At 37.9% G+C, this 18,681-nt stretch overlaps 1 protein-coding gene across 3 annotated transcripts in view; it reads right to left on the bottom strand.

Annotated features, from left to right (window-relative positions):
• Positions 1-248: 248 nt before the first annotated feature.
• NXPH1 (neurexophilin 1) overlaps positions 249-18,681 on the bottom strand; it is a 145,362-nt gene continuing 126,929 nt past the window's right edge. For all 3 annotated transcript variants that reach the window (XM_051786024.1, XM_051786025.1, XM_051786027.1), the window contains exon 3: positions 249-2,190. In XM_051786024.1, coding sequence (XP_051641984.1) covers positions 1,429-2,190 — 762 coding nt within the window. In that variant the 3' untranslated portion in view covers positions 249-1,428. The remainder of the gene's footprint in view (positions 2,191-18,681) is intronic.

Below are 18,681 nucleotides of genomic sequence, written 5' to 3' on the forward strand. Positions count from 1 at the left end.
CTTCAGTAATAAAATCTGCTTGCTAGAAATAGGGCTCAAGAAATTTTTACATGTTCAACATATGTAAGTATTTGCACACACTCACACACACATGTACATATACACGCACAAACATGCACACACACAAATTTATAGATAGAGGTATATATATATGTGCATATGCAAAGAGACAATATTGAAAACCATATTAGACTTGGAGTGTTATCTGCTTGTCAGAACCATTTAAACTACTATCTACACAGTACATATTGAAACTCAACTTTAAGATTTTTTATTTTTATATACAGTTCATTTTTCTCTGGAAATAAAATATCTAAATACAGACAGACTGTAGTAATGTTGTATATGTATAGCTTTCAACAATACTTTAGCTGAATAAATGCTTTGTACATAGATCTGTCTTTTAATGGAGTTTACAGCTACATTGATAAAATGGATTCCTCATTTCCTTGATTGTTTTTAACCAATAACAAGCAGAGAGACAATTACAAGTTAATATTAATAAGCAGCTCAAATAACACTGGTTAAATTATGTACAATACAAACCATTCATACAAATGAAGACTAGGATATTGAATTTGTTACAATATTTTGTAATAAAGATAAGACAGCCACTTATAACTTACATGTTCTCCGCCAGGCATTTTCCTTCTTAGAGATCAATTGCAGTTTTTAAGTAACTTGGCCTAAACTCAAACAAGTTTAAAGAATCAGAGCTTAAAGAGTCAGAGAAACATGAAACCAGTATGTCTGCTCACATGTAAATTCCAAATGTTTGCCCATCTTTACTAGGAAGAGGCTCACTCCACGGAAAAAGAGCCACCGAACACCACCTCGAATGTGCCTACTGTATGCTGGAAAAAGTCATGACGCTTTGCTGTGTTCATATAATAAGAAATACTGAGCTCTAGACACACATTTTTCCCATTTTAACAAGTATTTACTCCTACAGTATTGTTTACCAGTACAGCTACTTCAAGCAGTAGAATGCATGAGTGGGGATTATTGATTGGCATGTACTCGAAGGACTTTCAAGGAGATTTCCATAACAGTCTGTGTTAGAAACCTTGTTCTGTCTAGTTAATCCATTTTGCTTGATGAGAAGTTATCCTTAAACCTTAGACATGAGACAATGAAAGCTTTCTTAATAGGAATCTCAGTAATGTGCACTGAAAAGTATGTGTGTCTCTGTGTATGTGTATGGTTTTATTTCAAATCCATAGTGATTTACACCTAGATTGATACATGGAGCTGACTGGGCAAAAATTACATCAGATTGTTTTCCACTAACATATTTGCAGCCATTTGACAGCAGCAGCAGCAGGTAGACACATTCCAGGCAATAGATGTGGCCTTCCTCCTTGAGGTTACAGACCTGTCATACAACCTCTTATTCCCCAGGCTTCAGTCTCAGACAGAAGTTGGTCCTCACCCTGATGGGAAGTAGGGTGTGTCACTGTGGTAGTTGTAATCAGGACACACCTTCTGTACTAGTTTATAATCTGTACTATAAAAGGAAATGTAAATACAGATTACTTTAAAGGGCTTGGAGCAGAGCCATGATACGTGGCTCTGGGTCTGCTCCTGATAACACGTTTTTGAAGGGTCATAGTTGCAGAGTGTGTTCTTGGTAGCCTTGTCAACCTTTTCATACTCGATTCGACAGTTAAAGGACTTGGAATCTTTGGCATCAATCACTGTCTGTTGTGCCAAGTCAAATTCCACTATTTTTGTAGGGGGCACTAGGCTCACAGATACATTCCCTTGACCAGTGGAGTTATGCCTGAAGTAAACACTAAATGTCCCATTGCCATGGTCAACGATTTTCCCTGTTATTAATAGATTTAACTTCACAGTCTTGATGTTGGAATGAAAATCTCCCCAGCCAAACATTTTCTTAAATTTCCCAGTCTTGACAATGGGCCGTCTCTTTGCTCTGGGTCGAGGTTCTTGCAGATCTGTGGAGTTCCTCAGCCAGTCCCAGAGATCTTGCTCGGAATAAGTTTCTGGGGCATCATATCGCAGGTCCAAATCTGTATCATTTTCCTTTCCACGAAAAGTCTGTGACAGCAGTCGGCTGATGGATAAGTCTTTGCTACTTTCTGTCCATATATGCTTCAGTGTGGATTTGGAGCTTCCTGATTTTAATAGTTCTGTTTTTCCTCCATTTGTTAAATTTGCACAGGTAACCTGAAAAAAGAAGGGAAGAAGGAGAAGAGATATTGAGATATGTAATGCTACCACTTGAGACCAAAATGACCATATTTCAAAATCATAGGGAATTTTTTTTTTGAGAAATTAAATTACATCTCTCTACTCAGTAAACCAAACCAGAAATGTCTATTTTCCTCTATTTTCCGAGGAGTTATTACTTAATTCTCCTTTGCCAGTTTTTTACACTACCCTTCAGATTTAATCCCAAGACATTCAAAATATTCTCCTGCTATGATGTCTGTAAGTGATGAGTAGGTAACAAATTACTACAAAAAACAAGGTATGTAGCCTTGTCATCCTTCGATCTGTATGGGACATCTCAGAGTGAAGCATTCTGGCTTGAATGTTCTCTCTGCAAACTGGTTGTGTTCTCCACTATCAGAGTCACATTCATTTTTTTTTTTGCTGCCCCTAGTGTCCACTGTCAGGGTGCTGTCTTGGTGGTGCCAGCCTGCCCATGCTCAGAGTCCATGTCATTATGAATCTAATAAGAGTAATATAATTTCCCTACTCCTTTTATGAGTACACACTGGTCTGTGTTCTTGACTGGGACCCTCAGTCACAACTACAAAATAAATAAAGAATAATGAAAATTTTAATGAGTTTGACATCGACAGCTGTACATACTGTGTAATCCACCTCAATTAATACAGGAGGAGTCACAGTCTTTTCTTATAGTCCCTTACAGACTAGCTACTGATTTGCCTTGTCTGTATCTAGTATGACGTGCATTTCTCCTTCCTTGCTTCATTTCTTTTTTCACCATTTCCTCCCCAAATCAAATAGTGATCTGTGTAAGACAGAAAGCCTTTTGTGTACTTACAAGAAAAATAAGGCCACCAATTTAAAAGTACTAATAAAAAAATTTGCAAAATCACATTTAAAAAAGACAAAGTCTTGCAAAATTTCCTACAAAATCATATATTTCAGACATAGTTTGTCACAAAATTTACTGTCAGAGCAATTTGTCTTGCTTATAGTTGTTCTCTTTGCCTTAATTGAGTGGAAAACAGAAAACAGATGCAGGCTCGCAGCTGTCTAACATGCAGCACTGGCAGAGAGCTCTGATCGAGTGTTGCAGGGAGTGCTGGAATTGGTGGGGCAGCGGGTGGATGGAAAGTGACTGACAACACGTTATTCCATTCCCTCTGAAAATTTTCACCACACACACTGCCCCATTTTCTAACATTTACACTGCTCTGAAGAGGCCATCACGTTTCTTATTTCCCTTTTCACGGCTACATATGAGATTCTGAATATGCCTCCTTTGTTCCTCTGATTTACATGTTTCTATCATACTTGCAGTTACATCTTTCTCTTCACTTAAAAATGAATTGAGTGCATTCCCTACCCAGGAAACCCATTGGAAACCAGATAGTATTTAAATCATGTCCCCTCCCTACTGGTACAACTGCAGGTATATGTCACAGAGGATATCTATCATAACATGGCCTTTTCATTTCCTAAAAACTCTGAAATTGAAGCATGCTTTCATTAACTTCAGTAGTTTTTCAAGGTCAGTTGAAGGCATATACATAAAATCAGTCTAAATTGTCTTAATACACTAATTAGATAGGAGATATGCCCCCAGCCTTTTACAGTAAATACATAGATAATTAAGTCTGTCACACTCCACACTATACCTCCCCAGTGCATTTCAAGTTGGTGGGCCAAAAAGGATAATAGATAAAATATGGGTTTAATTCAGGATTTTGCCAAAGATATTACTACTTCATTTTTTGAATGGACAGAAGGATTAAACACAGACTAGCATTTCGATAGCCAGTTCATAGTTACATTTTAGCATCAACACAGTGAGCCAGGAGAGAAGCTGTAATAAAATGCACTGATGGTGCACTGGTTAATGAAGCAGCAATGAAAATGTCACAGGAAGAGAGAAAGAGACTCAGAATATTTTTTTTTTCTGTGGCATATGGGGAAAGAGGGAAAATAAGAAAAGAAATGTGGTTAAAAGGAAAAATGTGCCTGTCTAGCATGAATCTGTCAACATGCTATGAATCTAAGCAGTTAGCCAGCAGAGTTCATAATCTGTAGGTAGGATACGGACTGCTTATCACTGTAATTTTCTTTGCTCACGTTTTTTTTTAATCTTTGTTTTTCTTTCTTCATCTTCAATCATCTTCATCTTCAATTATTTACATTTCATAGGATTACACTACAACTTCCATGTAACAAGATGCCTTTAAAAGAAGTGTCTCTTTTTTTTCAGATATATAAAACTGAACATTCAGGAAAGGAAGGAGATATTTTCTGAAATGATTGCTGACTGATCCAATACATTGAATAACATTGAAAAAAGTGTTTTTTTGAAAGCCAGCATATTTCATGGAAATAGACGATTTAGATTCCATGCATTCTATACTGCTTCATACCTGATCTAACAGATACAATTGATTGTTACTGTCATCGATTTTGTAATACCTGAAAGACTTCTGGTCATGCAGTTAGCCCCGAGACCTCTGTTTGCAATTTTCAGTGTGGATAACTGGCTATATTCATGATTAAAGGCCTGAACCTGCCCTCCCGAGTCAAGTGTCTGTGTAAGCACTAAAAAAACAGCCCACAAGGGTTAATAAAAAAGCTCTATAATTCATTTTTCTTTGCTAACATTTTCCAACCAACTGCTTTCTCATATACTGTTAGTATACTATGTGCTATAGAAAGTAGCTACATGTATCCTCAGAGACTCACACACCCAATAACACAGAGCATTGCTGTGTAATAGAATTTTTGCAAATGCAGCATTTTTTTCACATGAACCGATCCACAATTTTCTTCGATCTCTCCTTTCCAAACGCAAGGCTGCAATAATACAGGAAAGAGCGTACAAATGCATGAGATTTTGCACTTAGTAGTGTGAAACTGAAACATAGACCTATTCTAGTGGTGCATGGAAAAAGAGCCAATTTCAAGTGGATAATAAAACAGCCAGCAGCCTAAATTCTATAGAGGTTTTTTTGTCCTCTTCCTTGAGGGTATCTGCATATAGTTCAGAAACTTGCACACTCTACCTCATAAATTAATTCACTATAACCAGAGTTGCCTTCTTTTCCACAGCAAAGTGTCACTTCTATAATGAAACATCAGGAAGTTTGGCCCACTTGTAATGGCTCTAGCTAGGATAGAGTCAATTTTCTTTATAGGAGTTCATACAGTGCTATGGTTTAGACTTTTGACCCACATGCTGACGGCGCGCTAATGTTCTAGTTCTGGTTGAACAGAGTTTTCCCAGCATCAAGGCCTTCTATTTTTCTCTTGGCCCCTCAAGTGAATAGACTGGGGAGAGGCACAGTGGATTGGGAGTGGACACAACTGAGCAGAGAACTTGAATTAACCAAAGATATATTCCATAATATGTAACATTAGCAATTAGAAGTGTGGGTTTAGAGGGGGTTAGACATCTTTTGTTCAGAAACTGACTGGTCACCACTCTACCCCTGGGAGTTAGTGAGCACTGACTTTGCATCACTTGTTCTGGTTTGTTCTCTTTCTCTTCTCACTTCTCTTTCTCTTCTCTTTTTCTTCTCTCCCACTTATCCTTCACTTATTAAGCTTTTCTTTATCTTGACTCTCAAGTTTTCTTGCTTTTATTCTTCCATTCCTCTTCCTCTGTCCCATAGGGCAAAGGCAGAAAGTAAGCAAAGACCTGTGAGCTGCCTAGCTGCCCACCAGTGTTAACCCACAACCCCACTGCAGTGCAATAAATCAATGTTGCAAGAGGGCAGAGTAGGGGGATTTCCTCCATGACTGCATAGCTAGAACTGGATTTGAATGACGATGATGGCAAAAATGTCCATATAGAAAAATAGTAAAGAAGCAAAAAGATCCAGAAATGCTTATCCAAGGGTTCGAATGTCATTGGAAAAGCAATCATTAAGCATGACAGACTGACATTTGGTTCTGGTCTTGTACTTTTAATAGAAAGTACAGATTTCCACTACCTAGTAAAGTCTACTGATATCCAAAAAGTACCAGGAGCTGACTGCTTGGTAGCTATTTTCCTATAAATAATGAATAATGAAAAATTTCTATTCCATTTCTTCTGCTTCTTCTATGAAGAAGCAAAGACAGTGGTTTCACTGGGAACAATATCCCAAAGCATCATTAAAAAAGACAGAAATTTATCTGTAATAATTTTTTGAATCCATTAAAATAGAATACTCCATTCATTCCGTATTCTTTGTTTTGAGGGTGAAAATTTTTTTGGAATGGTGTTTAACATCATTAAACACTTTTTAATGAATATATGTAGTTCTTTTAGGACTTCCTAAAGGATAGGTAGTTTATTTGTCTCAGAAATTTTGGAATTCTCTTTCACGACACTGAGCCCTGAATGTTTTGTCAGGTCAAACCTGAACATTTGGAGCAGAGAAAATGAAATTGAAAAAGGATCTTAGGAATCCATGAAGGTGTCAAGTGATGATTTAGGCCCTCTTCTCAGTTTAAAATCAACCATTGGTATATTAATATTAATTTAAGGCTGATCGATTCAGAGATTAAAAAACTAGTAATTCAAAAAGGTACAGAATGCCTCTTGATTTCTCACTCTTTTCCTTTTATTCTAGCTCTATTACAGTTCATTACCTATAATTATAGTATTGGTTTAGAAATTATGCATTTATTCCTCCAAATGTGTGACTACTTGAGGGCAAATGAAAATATAAACAAACAATCTAATGCTCAAGGTGATAAATCTCTCTCTTCAGGTAAATAGCTAATCAAAACCAAGATTGTTTTTGCTGGCATAACACTGCAAGAACTTGGCAGCACTGTGTTTGCATATGCTCTGTATAAAAGAATTCAGAATTTTCTTTCCTCAGTAAGATAACCCAGATAACAACACACATTAAAAAGTACTGATGGACATTACAGTAAGCTGAACCATTATCGAGGCAGGACAGCACTCAGAAAGTTTTCAATTAATCCCATGTTCTCATATTAATCCTGCTTATGCAATGGGTGAAGGAAAATCTGGACCTAGTTTACTGTTCTACTCAGATCAATTTTTCTTCCTATACCTGCCTACACATTGTACAAAGTTACAACAGCATTTAAATATTTTATTAAATTAATAATTTCCAGAGAAGTCAAATTCAATATTCTACAGGAATTTGATGATAAACAAAGAAATTGAGAATGCAAGTTGATGGAGATATTATAATAAGAGGGTGGGGGGGTGTAAAACACACTGAAGGACTTGTACCTGTTGCAAACTGACATTTTTTCAAAAGGGAGGACAAACACAGAAACCCACACATATTAATATTTCACAGAAACAAACCTCTCTGGTTTTAACTTACAAGCCTTTTGCTGCATGACATGAAAAAAATTAAGGATGTGAGTTGGTCAGTCAAAAAATGCAAACTCAGCTGAGTCTGAAAAATGGAACAGTAACTCCTGATCTACTGTGTCAAATGAGAACACAAAAGTGGTTATGCAGGACCAAACCAAAGGCTTATTTAGAAAAATCTTCTTCTCTCCAAAAACAACTGTAAGAGATTCCTGGAGAAGAGCAAGAACATGGCCTCCTAAGTTCTCCCCAGCTGTCAATTCTAGTTTCCACTGCTAGGTATTGTTTCTGTATATGTTTCAGTAACTCTCAATAGACTGCTCTTCTGTGCATTTGCTCACTCTGACCCTTTGTAAACTTCTAATCTTCACAATGTACTTCAGCAATGAGTTCCACAGCTCTATTTCCTCAAACAGTTTGTTTTGAGCATGGCTCCTGAAGCCCTTGGAGTACTTTTCATTCTCCAGATGGAAAATTCAGGCTCTATCCAAATTTCCCATGCTCCTCTTTACTTTTCTTTGCTGCTACACATTAAACTTTTCTTGTACAAATATCAGTGAGTGGAAAATTTTATGATTTCTAGCTACATACAGCATCCCACTTCTAGCCCGCTAGAACATGTCTCAGTTGTATCCGTTCATAATAGTAAACAAATATTGATCACTTTTCCAGCCCTGACCCTTCTGGGCCACACAAATAATCCTTGTACATAAGTAATTCTATACATATACCTTTGAATTTCCTTTTTGTCCTTCTCTGAAGCCCACTTGGTTCCACTCCCAGTTGTGTCTTTAAAATGAGGAGACCAGAATGTAGCACAGTATCCAAGATTTGTCAGAGCCATGGTCCTGTATGATGGTAAATATGGCCTTCCACTATTAATTCAGACTTTTTTCTCTACTAATTCCTAATACTTTATTTGAGTTTGATCATTAATGAACACTGAACTGATGTTTGTATGAAACTGACAACACTAAAATTTCAATCCTAATTATACATGGAACTGGGATTTATATTTATAATATGTTTCACATTACTTGGGCTACCACAGAATTTCATTCCGTAATTTACTGCCTATTTACTAATTCTGGTAAGATCTCTCTGCCACTCCTCCCTCTTGGATCTTATCTTTTCTACTCTGAGATATTTTGTCATTAACAAACTTTCTCACTCACCTTCCCCTAGTCATTTACAAAAATGTGTTGAACAGTAGAGGTCCTTGCTCAGAGCCCTGCAGATTGTTGTGGTGACCTCCTTTTATTATCAACCACAGAAAAAGAGGCATTTGAAGTTTTCAATAATGCTTTCTAAAGTAATCACTTAGAATCACTTCAGCATAAAAAATATAATTTGTTGTCACAGAAAACAGAGGCAAGGTAATATTTTTTACTGTCTTTAAGTTAGGAAATTGAACTTAAGATACATCGTTACTAAAATTTTTGCATAGAACTTCCTTAGGATTCGTAAAATTCAGATTAATACTATCAACTGCGCTCAGTTCAGCTTTAAATTCTGTATTTTTCTTGTTTTAACCTATGAGCTATCATTCTTGTTTCAAATGGCCCTTGTTAAAACAAAAATGTGGCTACCTGAGTTTTTTCATTCACACAACAGCGGTTATGCAAGATGAGAAAGTTGATATAAATTCAGTTGACAACAGCTGATATAAATTCAGTAAAATCTAACATCATTGAAATGAGAACGCCTATATCAGTTGATATCTCTTTGCGATCTGACTAAGAATCAAAGACTAATTAGAAAATTTGCACCCACAGAAAGATGAGGGCACGTATAAACCAACACTGTTTTTTTTGGAGCCATTATAATTCTTAACAGTTGTTATCATAAAATATTAAGATATTGCAGTGGTTGCTCTGCAAAAGAACAAAAACTAGCAAAAGTTAAAATTTTGCAGTGCTTTCTACACAATGTAAGTTGCCTGTTATAAATAGATCTGAAAACTAGGAAGTCTCGAATAATTTTCAGGAAATACAAAGGTGATAAAGCACCTTAAGTGGTTGGTTCCCACAAGAATACTTAGGAACTACCATACAGAATTTTGCTTTTGAGTTTCATTTTCTCTCCTTTGCATTCTTGTGGACTATGGTTTAAGCTGTGACACTGCCACAAGCCCTGTGAATGGTAACAAACAGGTGAAAGAAAGTGGTGGCCTGCCACCTGTTAGGTCCCGATCAGAAAATATTCTGTGCCAGTCCAGTCCATGATCTAGGGTGGGAATCACCTCACTGATTACCTTATTCACCTGGAAATCTGGTCTGAGGTCTGAACTATTCATCTAGGTTTATTCCAAAATCAAGAGAGAGAGAGAAACAGAATGAACTGCTTCCTCTCCCTCCGTGAGGTATTGATGAACATTCAAAACTGAATTAATGCTCTTCACCTAGAGGCTTAATGATGACCAGGAATAACCTGACCTATGGTGGATAGTTTACCCTGTAGACAGTAATATGGAGAGAACCCAAAGGCTGCAGTCTGGAAGTGGGCCAATGAATGCTCTATGTAAATGCCTTCCGAAATGCTGTACTCATGTTCAAGTCCACTATACATCCATAAGCATGCTGAAGCCAGTGGTGTGTTACTCAAACAGCAAGGTGTGCAGAATTGCTGGTATTGTTCCTACTTTTAGATATAGGAGATTTCCCAACTGGAGGTTTCCTTTGAGAAGCAGTGTCACTTTGTACTATTCTCTTATCTTTTGAGTTTGATTTAATCATATGAATACTTTTCACAAGTATTTAAAATCAGAAAAATTAGTCTTATCGAGCTTCTTTTGTTCTCTAACGACTAAAAGAACTTTAAAAAGGCTTTTAAAAAGTGTTTAGTCATCTAAGACAAATAGGTACTTTAAATCAGACTTAGATTATAATTACAGAGAGATTTCTTCTGGTAGCAGTGCCCTAACTGGTATTTTTCTCTTTCTCCTTTTTTTCTCTGCTTCATTCTTCCAGTGCTGCCCTCTCAGATGTGGCAGTCAGCTTTTTGTAAGATAAAGACTTTCTTTATCCTTTCACAAATTTTTGGAGTGGAAATCAGACTTGGAATTAAACATCCAGAGTCCTCTATCTGCCTGGAGAAGACTGGGGACTTTTAACCAGGAACAAAAATCACAGATCCACAACAGGAAGTGATGAAAAGCCAACCCTACAAAATGTTCCACCCTTTTTCTAGAAAGCAGGGGTGAAGATACACACTGCTGTCACTGTTGCCTTTCAAAGAAGGAAGCTCCCTGTTTTTTTCCTTCAGAAATGTAGCTCTGAGAGAAACAAAAGCAAGTGATTTTCCTTGGCTATTTTATTTAAGAACTTGATAGCATTAGCAGGTCAAAACAAAAGTCCATCTAGTCCCATACTACACCTCCAACAACGGTTAAAAGTTGGGTTTATCAAGGAATACAAAATTAGGGAGAGAATACACCACAGGTACCAGAAAGTCTTTTCCATATTCAAATCTTTGCAGATCGAGGACTTCTTAAGCTGGATATGTGGCCATGAATTTTATAACTTTCAATAAACATCACTTACAAGAACTTGTCTTTTTCTCTATGAAACTTCCAGCATGTGAAACACCCTGCAACCAGCCATTCCTCATCTCTGCTTCAGACTCTCTGAGAATCTTTTCCTCCTGTTTGTTCTGAACAAGTCACATCCCAGCTTCATCTGATGCCACCTAAATTCTTGTCCAGTAGGCCAAACAAAATCTAGCAAGGAAGCAGCATTTTTCCTGTGCGATTCAGGCAGAATTTTGCTGTCTGGATGCTCAGGTCAGACAAAGCTGTAAAAATTTATGGTTGGCACGAGAGTAGCTTCCTGGTCAAAAAATAAAGAAGGTGTTTTCTGAGTTACAGGTACTTCCAGAACTAGGCAGCTCCAAAGGTAGTAGTCAAAGGACAGCGTAAAAGTGTAGGTTTGGAGTACATAGGAAATGTGGAATACATCCAATCAATTTATGGGCCAAATCATGACCCATCACTAAAGTCAATTATAAAAACTCTAGAGGAGTAGAAGGATGAAGATCATGGCTAGGCTTCTTGAATGAAGATTTGGGAAGGGCTCTACCCACATTTGTTACAAGCACGCTGGTGGCTAAAAAGGCCAATACGAGATAGACACGTCCGGTTGCAAAAGGCACAGCAGAAAGACTCCTTAGGTGGTATATTCTGCAAGGTACGATTCTTTCTGTGTTGTCTTTTCTCCTCGAGAGTGATCCTGCGTGCGTTCTCAAAGGCATCAGCAGCGTTATAGATGGTGTGTCTCCAGACCTCCCGATTGGAGGCCAGAGTAGACCAGTTATGTTGATCAAAATGGCCAAGGCTGAGATGTTGTTTCAGGGAGTCCTTGTATCTTCTCTTTAGGGCTCTTCTCTTGCTGCAGCCAGTGGCAAGTTCACCATAGAGCACGATCTTAGGGAGGCAGTAGTCAGAAGTATGAAGATAGTGTGGTATTATGTAGCTTAATTTTATTTTCTTGCCCAATTAAGGCAGAATGGAAGGTGTTTTGTTTGTAAGACATCATTTCTCTTTCAATTTAGAAAACATCATGATATCACATATAATTGTCTGTGAACTGAAGGACCAAATAAGTTACAATACTCTGTGAAAATCTTCACATTAGAATTTTACAGCTTTCTGATTTTTGCCTTAAAAGAACAGAAATCAAGCCAAAATATTTCTAATGGCAAAGATGCAAGTGAATGTATAAAGATTTGGAAAGGGATTGAAATATAATTGTATGAAATATCCTATTAACTATTGCCCTAAGTTTTACATTTTTAGAAAGACTTTAAACTAAACTCTTGAAGCCTGCTGTCTATGTTGTCATTAGAGATTTTTTACTTCAGTGGATTATGACTTTTGAAAATTCACCCCATCTCCATTCAGCAGGGGATTAAACTTCCATGGAATAAATTAAAATGGGTTAAAAATGTCTAACAGAGTTTTAAGACCCCTGTATTATACCAGTATTACAGAGTGCTGCTAACTTTGAAATGAAAGTCTAGCTAGGTAAATAAATTTTGACAAGGATCTATTGTTCTTGTTCCACATTCCTATAAGCCTTCTTTTATTAATATTAGCTTGCCATTTTCTGCATACATGTAGAAAGTAATATTAAATAAAATTAGATTTTATATGAAAGGACACAGAGCAACATTTTAATCAAAATTTGCACTATAGTTTGCTTTATATATAACACACTGAAGAAAACATCCATTTTCATAGCAGTAGGCATATCTTCTGAAGAAGGTGAAAAAGACCATAACCTGACATGTCATGGTACTATATAATGGACAAGACCACCGTACAATATTAGAATACTATTAGCATACTCTTAGCATACTCTGTTAGTATTACTAATTTTCTACATGCAGTTTCAAATCATCCACTGTCAATGCAAAAGTTTAATAAAATTAAATGTACCCAAAGAGTTTGTGGCTCCCATGTCTGATATCATAGTTTTCCAAAGAAAAGCATTAGAATGTTGATACAGCTGAGTCACTTTCCATGTAGATATTCATGGGTGTATCCTAGAAATATGAATTTGAACAAAGATGTCTTTTGAGGAGATTTAACTCCCACTGATGTTGGCAGAGTGCATATTTCCACATAAAGAAATTTTATGTAAATGAGATATTTGTTAAATAAAAAAAAGGGGGCTTCCACAAGTACAAGAAATTCTCTTGCAAAAATATAAATTCCTTTCATTGAAATTGCTTGTTCTTCACTATGAGTTATGCATCTATTACAAACAGTTGAGTACTTCAGGAAAGGCATTTTAAAAGCACAGAGGAAGCTGTTCCAATGTTCAGTCAGAGTTTGGCATATCCCTGCTAATCTTCATGCCTTCGTCTTCACCTTATACCCTTGCCAGATACACATACTGACTTCTCAGAAGCCTTCTGTGATCTCAGAGAAGAAGGTTTTCTTCTCTTTGAATTTTAACCAGATGCAGCAATATATTCCCTTTCTAACTGTGTTTGTTTGATAGGCATTGATCATTCATTCATTTGGTCAATGGATATCAACACCTATTAAAATCCATCTCTTAGGAAAGAGGTCTGTTTCTTTGATGTTGTTCTGGTAAGAAAAGGAAAGATAAAACAGCTTTTCTATTGCAAGGGTACTAAATTTTTATTGAGATTTTCTTGATGGTTTTGTCAAGGTCTGCTAATTCTTACTGGGATATGCTCAGCAGTAGGCAGCATGGGGGCACCAGCTCTGTTGAGCAAGCCAGGTGCTGCACATTGTTTTCCTGGCTATGACACACATAAACATGTTGCTATGCTCCTGAAGTGCAAAGATGTCAAGGAAATACAGATTGGCCTGTTGGAAAGCAGGAGACACCACGTTACATATTTACAAGATCCAGGCAAAATTTAGTCTTGATCCAAATCTGTGCAGGACTCTATTGTCAGTGTACATTTGCTTAGTCGGGATACAGGGAAAACAAGTAGCCTCAGTAAAAGTACTAGTTCCACTTCTTACAGACCTGGTCTTTCTGTGACTGGACACACGTATTACAAGAGACCTATTATGCCATTAAGAGGAATAGAGCTACAGAGTACTAGAAGGGTGTACCATAAACCAATTTCTCTATTTCCTATTATATGGTAACATTCATTCAATATGGTGCTTCTTTGTAGTGACTATCTCTGAGCTTGCACAGACCTTTTTAAGGTCTATGGTAGCTTTCCGAGTTGATACAAACAGACATTGTAAGGGAAGCTAACACAGCCAAACAGAATAGAATACCCAATAGAAAAGCAACATTGTCTGTGCCTGACAGTACTCTTGTATTTTCTCTTGCTATAGTATCACACCTAATTAAAACCAAAAATTAATAGCCAGCAGGATTAATCAAATTCCATATGCAAATAGCTGGCTCATGAGAGCCATGGTCCAATTGCTAATACTATCAGTAAGGTCATTAATTTAAATTGAGATGAGTTAAGAGTCCTTTGGGCATTGACACATAAGTTGAAGGAGGTTATTCATTGCTAAGTTTTTCACACTGTAACAAAAAAGTTAAGAAGAGAATACGTGAATATTGCTTCAGCAAAACATCTTCTAGGATGAGCTTGTCTGTGGAGGACCATGAATCTTCTCCTGTAACATACAGTAGTTCTGATACATCTCTTTAAATTCATATTAAGATGTACTGAAGCAAGTTAAAGACAAGACTGTTCAAGGTCTAATAAACTGATATCTTTGGTGTTATTTTATGGCTGCTGACTTCTGCTGAGCACCTTCAAATTACAGAAAGATTTTTCTGGTTTTAAAGAAAAATTTGAGTACCAGTTTCATAAACCCTTCAGAAAACTTTTCCAGCCTTCAGAAAAGGTCAGGACATTTCCAATTAGTGAGAAATACTAACTCAACTTGTAAACAGAAATACTGGAGCTCTGGAGAAGTGGTTATACAAGTGTAAATACAGTGCATTCTCAGCTCACTATCTCTTCAGCTCACCTCGGCACTAGCTCCATGGTCTTGATCTATCACTGCATTTCTAGGGATGACTAGAAGAAATGTAGTCTTTACAGGCAAATTATAATATAGTGATGTACACCTATGAACTTTCTCCAAGTGCTTATAGCTGAAATATTTTAAGTTGCATGGTAACAGAATGACTGCAGCATAATAAAGTAGTGATGGCATTATATTACTCTTCCTACATAAAGAATAAAAACATAAAATTTATTATTCTGACCTTGTATCACAAGGACTTCTCAAATATGTAAAAAAAATTTAACTGGCCTATCAAAATAGACTTAAACTAAAGGGGAAACCTGCAAAGCTTGGTTGCCAGAAGGTTTCTTTTTAATTTAAACAGAACGCTGAAGTCTGAAAAATTAAGGTGGAATCCTTATAAGTTTGGGCTTCATTGTTTACTCAAAGAGCATGTTTTCATATGCTTAAAGTATAGCAAATTCAGGATTCAGGGTGAATTAGGTATTATTGGTTCCAAATCTGCACAAGTTAGGAAATAAAGTGGCACAAAAAAATGGATTCAGGAACAGGAACTTTTCACACCAAGTTCCCGAAATCCTGATACTTGGAGTCCATTCTGCTTTGACCCCTAACTGTTCTGATCATCACCACTTTGACCATACTGACTTATTTGAGCCATTTCTATCTGCAGTTCCACTCTTGCAGCCTTCTGCATGAACAGGATTTCGATGGAGTGATTCAGACAGGAATTAAGTGCTTTGCCTTTCATAGAATAAACATTACTTCAAAGACAGGTCCAGATCACTGTTCATTAATATATTCCTATGTCTTCCCAAAAAAGCAAATAACATTTTTCCATTGTCTCATCTATATCTTTGTGGCTGAGCAGCAGCACAAAACAATTTAACATTAGCAAGCAAATATCATTTGTTACCTGCCAAATGCTGATACAAAAGATAACTATGAAAAAGCAATAATATCCTCATTCTAAGGCAATAGGTAACATGTCTTTGCTATAATATACCTGCTAAATAACATTCAATGAACTCATAAAAGCATTTAATTTAAATATAAATGCTTAGCAGTTCCATTTTTCGAGTGTAAATGACACTCCCACTTGTGTTTCTCCTAAGTGCATTTTCAGAATAGACATCCTTTCAGAATCTACATTTAATGTTATATATTATTACTATTACTGCAATGCTCACAAATCTCCCTGTGGTCAGGGTTAGGGTGTACTAAACATATATAGTCACCACCCTAGAAAGCTTTCTCACTGAAACAGATTTGGCAAAGACAAAGCTAAAAGAAGAAATTTGACTGTGATACCCTGACTTCATTGCAGAGCTAAGAGTTAGTACAAATCTCTGGACTTTTCTTTCCCATGTCATATCCAGGATGTACCAATAAAAAAGGCTGATTCCAATAATTGGTTATACATAACGTCATTAGCTGTTTTAAAAAGATGCAGGTTCAAGGAAACAAAGTCTGCTCAGAAGTGAGTTGTGTTATTAATCTCACTAAGTCCTTTTTAACAAGAAGCCTGAAAACCACTTGTAGACCAGTTTTCTACAGAAGCAGGGACAGTTGTCATTGGTAATAAGAAATGCTTGACTTCTTTCTCTGACAAAAAATAATAGTGAAAATAATCATACTAATATATTATATGATTATTGTGTTATGATGTCATTGGAAAACAAAAAAAAGAAACAAAATCGGATTCACAGTTCAGAAGACATTACAGATGTCTTCCAAAATGTGAATCCCTCAAGTTCCCCTTTATCCTTCAGTCGTCAGTCAACAGCAGCTCTGGGTAGTCCACAAGCTACTTAGTGAATAACAAGAATATTTTTCTATTGTTTTATATTTACTGAGTAAAAATCTCAGGATAAAATTTTTGCAAACATACCAGAAACCAGCAACATCTTATTCATTTTTTTCAAGTTGTTAGCTTTTTAAAGTGTTTTCTTTCTTAGTTTGCTGTATAGATGTCATGGGTTGATATTGGACCCCCTGAGAACCGGGGGGTTCAGAGGTGATTGAGTGTCAGAGCAGTGTTCCCTGAAGAGCCAACCACCACTCATCTTAGAATCGTAGAATCGTAGAATCATAGAATAGATTGGGTTGGAAAAGACCTCCAAGATCATCAAGTCCAACCCCTGATCCAACTCCAATTACTATATCATGGCACTAAGGGCCACGTCCAATCTCTTTTTAAAAACCTCCAGGGATGGTGAATCCACCACCTCTCTGGGTAGGCCGTTCCAATGCCTGATAACCCTCTCTGTAAAGAATTTCTTCCTAACATCTAGCCTAAACCTCCCCTGGCAGAGCTTGAGCCCATGTCCCCTTGTCCTGTTGTGGGTTGCCTGGGAGAAGAGACCAACCCCCGCCTGGCTATAACCTCCCTTCGGGTAGTTGAAGAGAGTGATGAGATCGCCTCTAAGCCTTCTCTTCTCCAGACTAAACAATCCCAGCTCCCTCAGACTCTCCTCACAGGACTTGTGCTCAAGTCCCTTCACCAGCCTCGTTGCTCTTCTCTGGACCCGCTCCAGCACCTCAATATCCTTCCTGAACTGAGGGGCCCAGAGCTGAACACAATACTCAAGGTGTGGTCTCACCAATGCAGAGTACAGGGGAAGGATCACTTCCCTGCTCCTGCTGGCCACACTGTTCCTGATGCAGGCCAGGATGCCATTGGCTTCCTTGGCCCCCTGGGCACACTGCTGGCTCATGTTCAGCCTCCTGTCAATCTTGTTCGCTTCTGCTGAAAAAAAATCATTTATGCACAACCACAGGAAGCTGTTGGCAATTTTCTGTTGGTGTCTGCTGCTGTGTGTAGGTGGAGAAGGCCAGGGGGTGGCTGGGCCTCCTTCTTCCCCCACCTCTGAGGGTGGGGGGGAAGGGGAGCCCTGCGCCCCCCCCAACTCTGCCTAGGCCAGAGTTAGTAGGCAGCATTTGGAGTGAGTGTTTGTGAGGGATGCGACTCACAACACCTGAGGTAAGAGGCAGGAGGCCAGGCCCTCTTCCCCGCCCCTGCAGCAGCGGGAAGCTCGGGACAGTGTATAACTGGGCTGAGCTGCCTGTGGCCAAGGCTAGGGGGCTTTTCTCTCTCACTGTTAAGTGGAAGTGGATGCAAGGCTCAGCATTGAAGCAGAGTCAAAGCGGATGGGCTGAATGCAGCTCGGTGCCAGGGAGAAGAATCCCAGGTGAAACTGGAGACAGGCCAGAGAGAGAGTCTTGGGAGTTGCCCTGCCGAGGTTTGACCGGGGACAGCCAAAAACTGACTTGGAAGATGCTATGATAAACTGACTGAATTACAGCAGCCTGCAGAACAGAGGTATGAGACTGAGAGAGAGAGAGATCACACAGCAGAAATTATACAGAACCAAAGAGAAAGGACTCAGAGCTATCTTGGACTTCATGAAGAAGAAAGAACTGCAGCAAACAGCTGAAGGTTGGTGGGGGAGGGTTCAGGGGCCCCGAACACTCCCACGAGAGAGAGATTGGTTACCTAGCAGCCTGAAAAGGCTTTTCCTGGACTAATTGAGGGAGAAGTTTGGAAGGGACTGATAGAAATGTATAATAATATATATATAGTTGCTTTTAGCTTGTATAGTATTTATCTGTGTAAATAAAATGTATATATGCTTCCCCCTTCCCCTGTAGAAGCCTCTGGCCTGAAAGATTTCTC

Source organism: Manacus candei, unplaced genomic scaffold, assembly GCF_025592945.1.
Source record: "Manacus candei isolate 608988 ecotype Guabito, Panama unplaced genomic scaffold, ASM2559294v1 h1tg000021l, whole genome shotgun sequence".
Lineage (NCBI taxonomy): Eukaryota > Metazoa > Chordata > Aves > Passeriformes > Pipridae > Manacus > Manacus candei.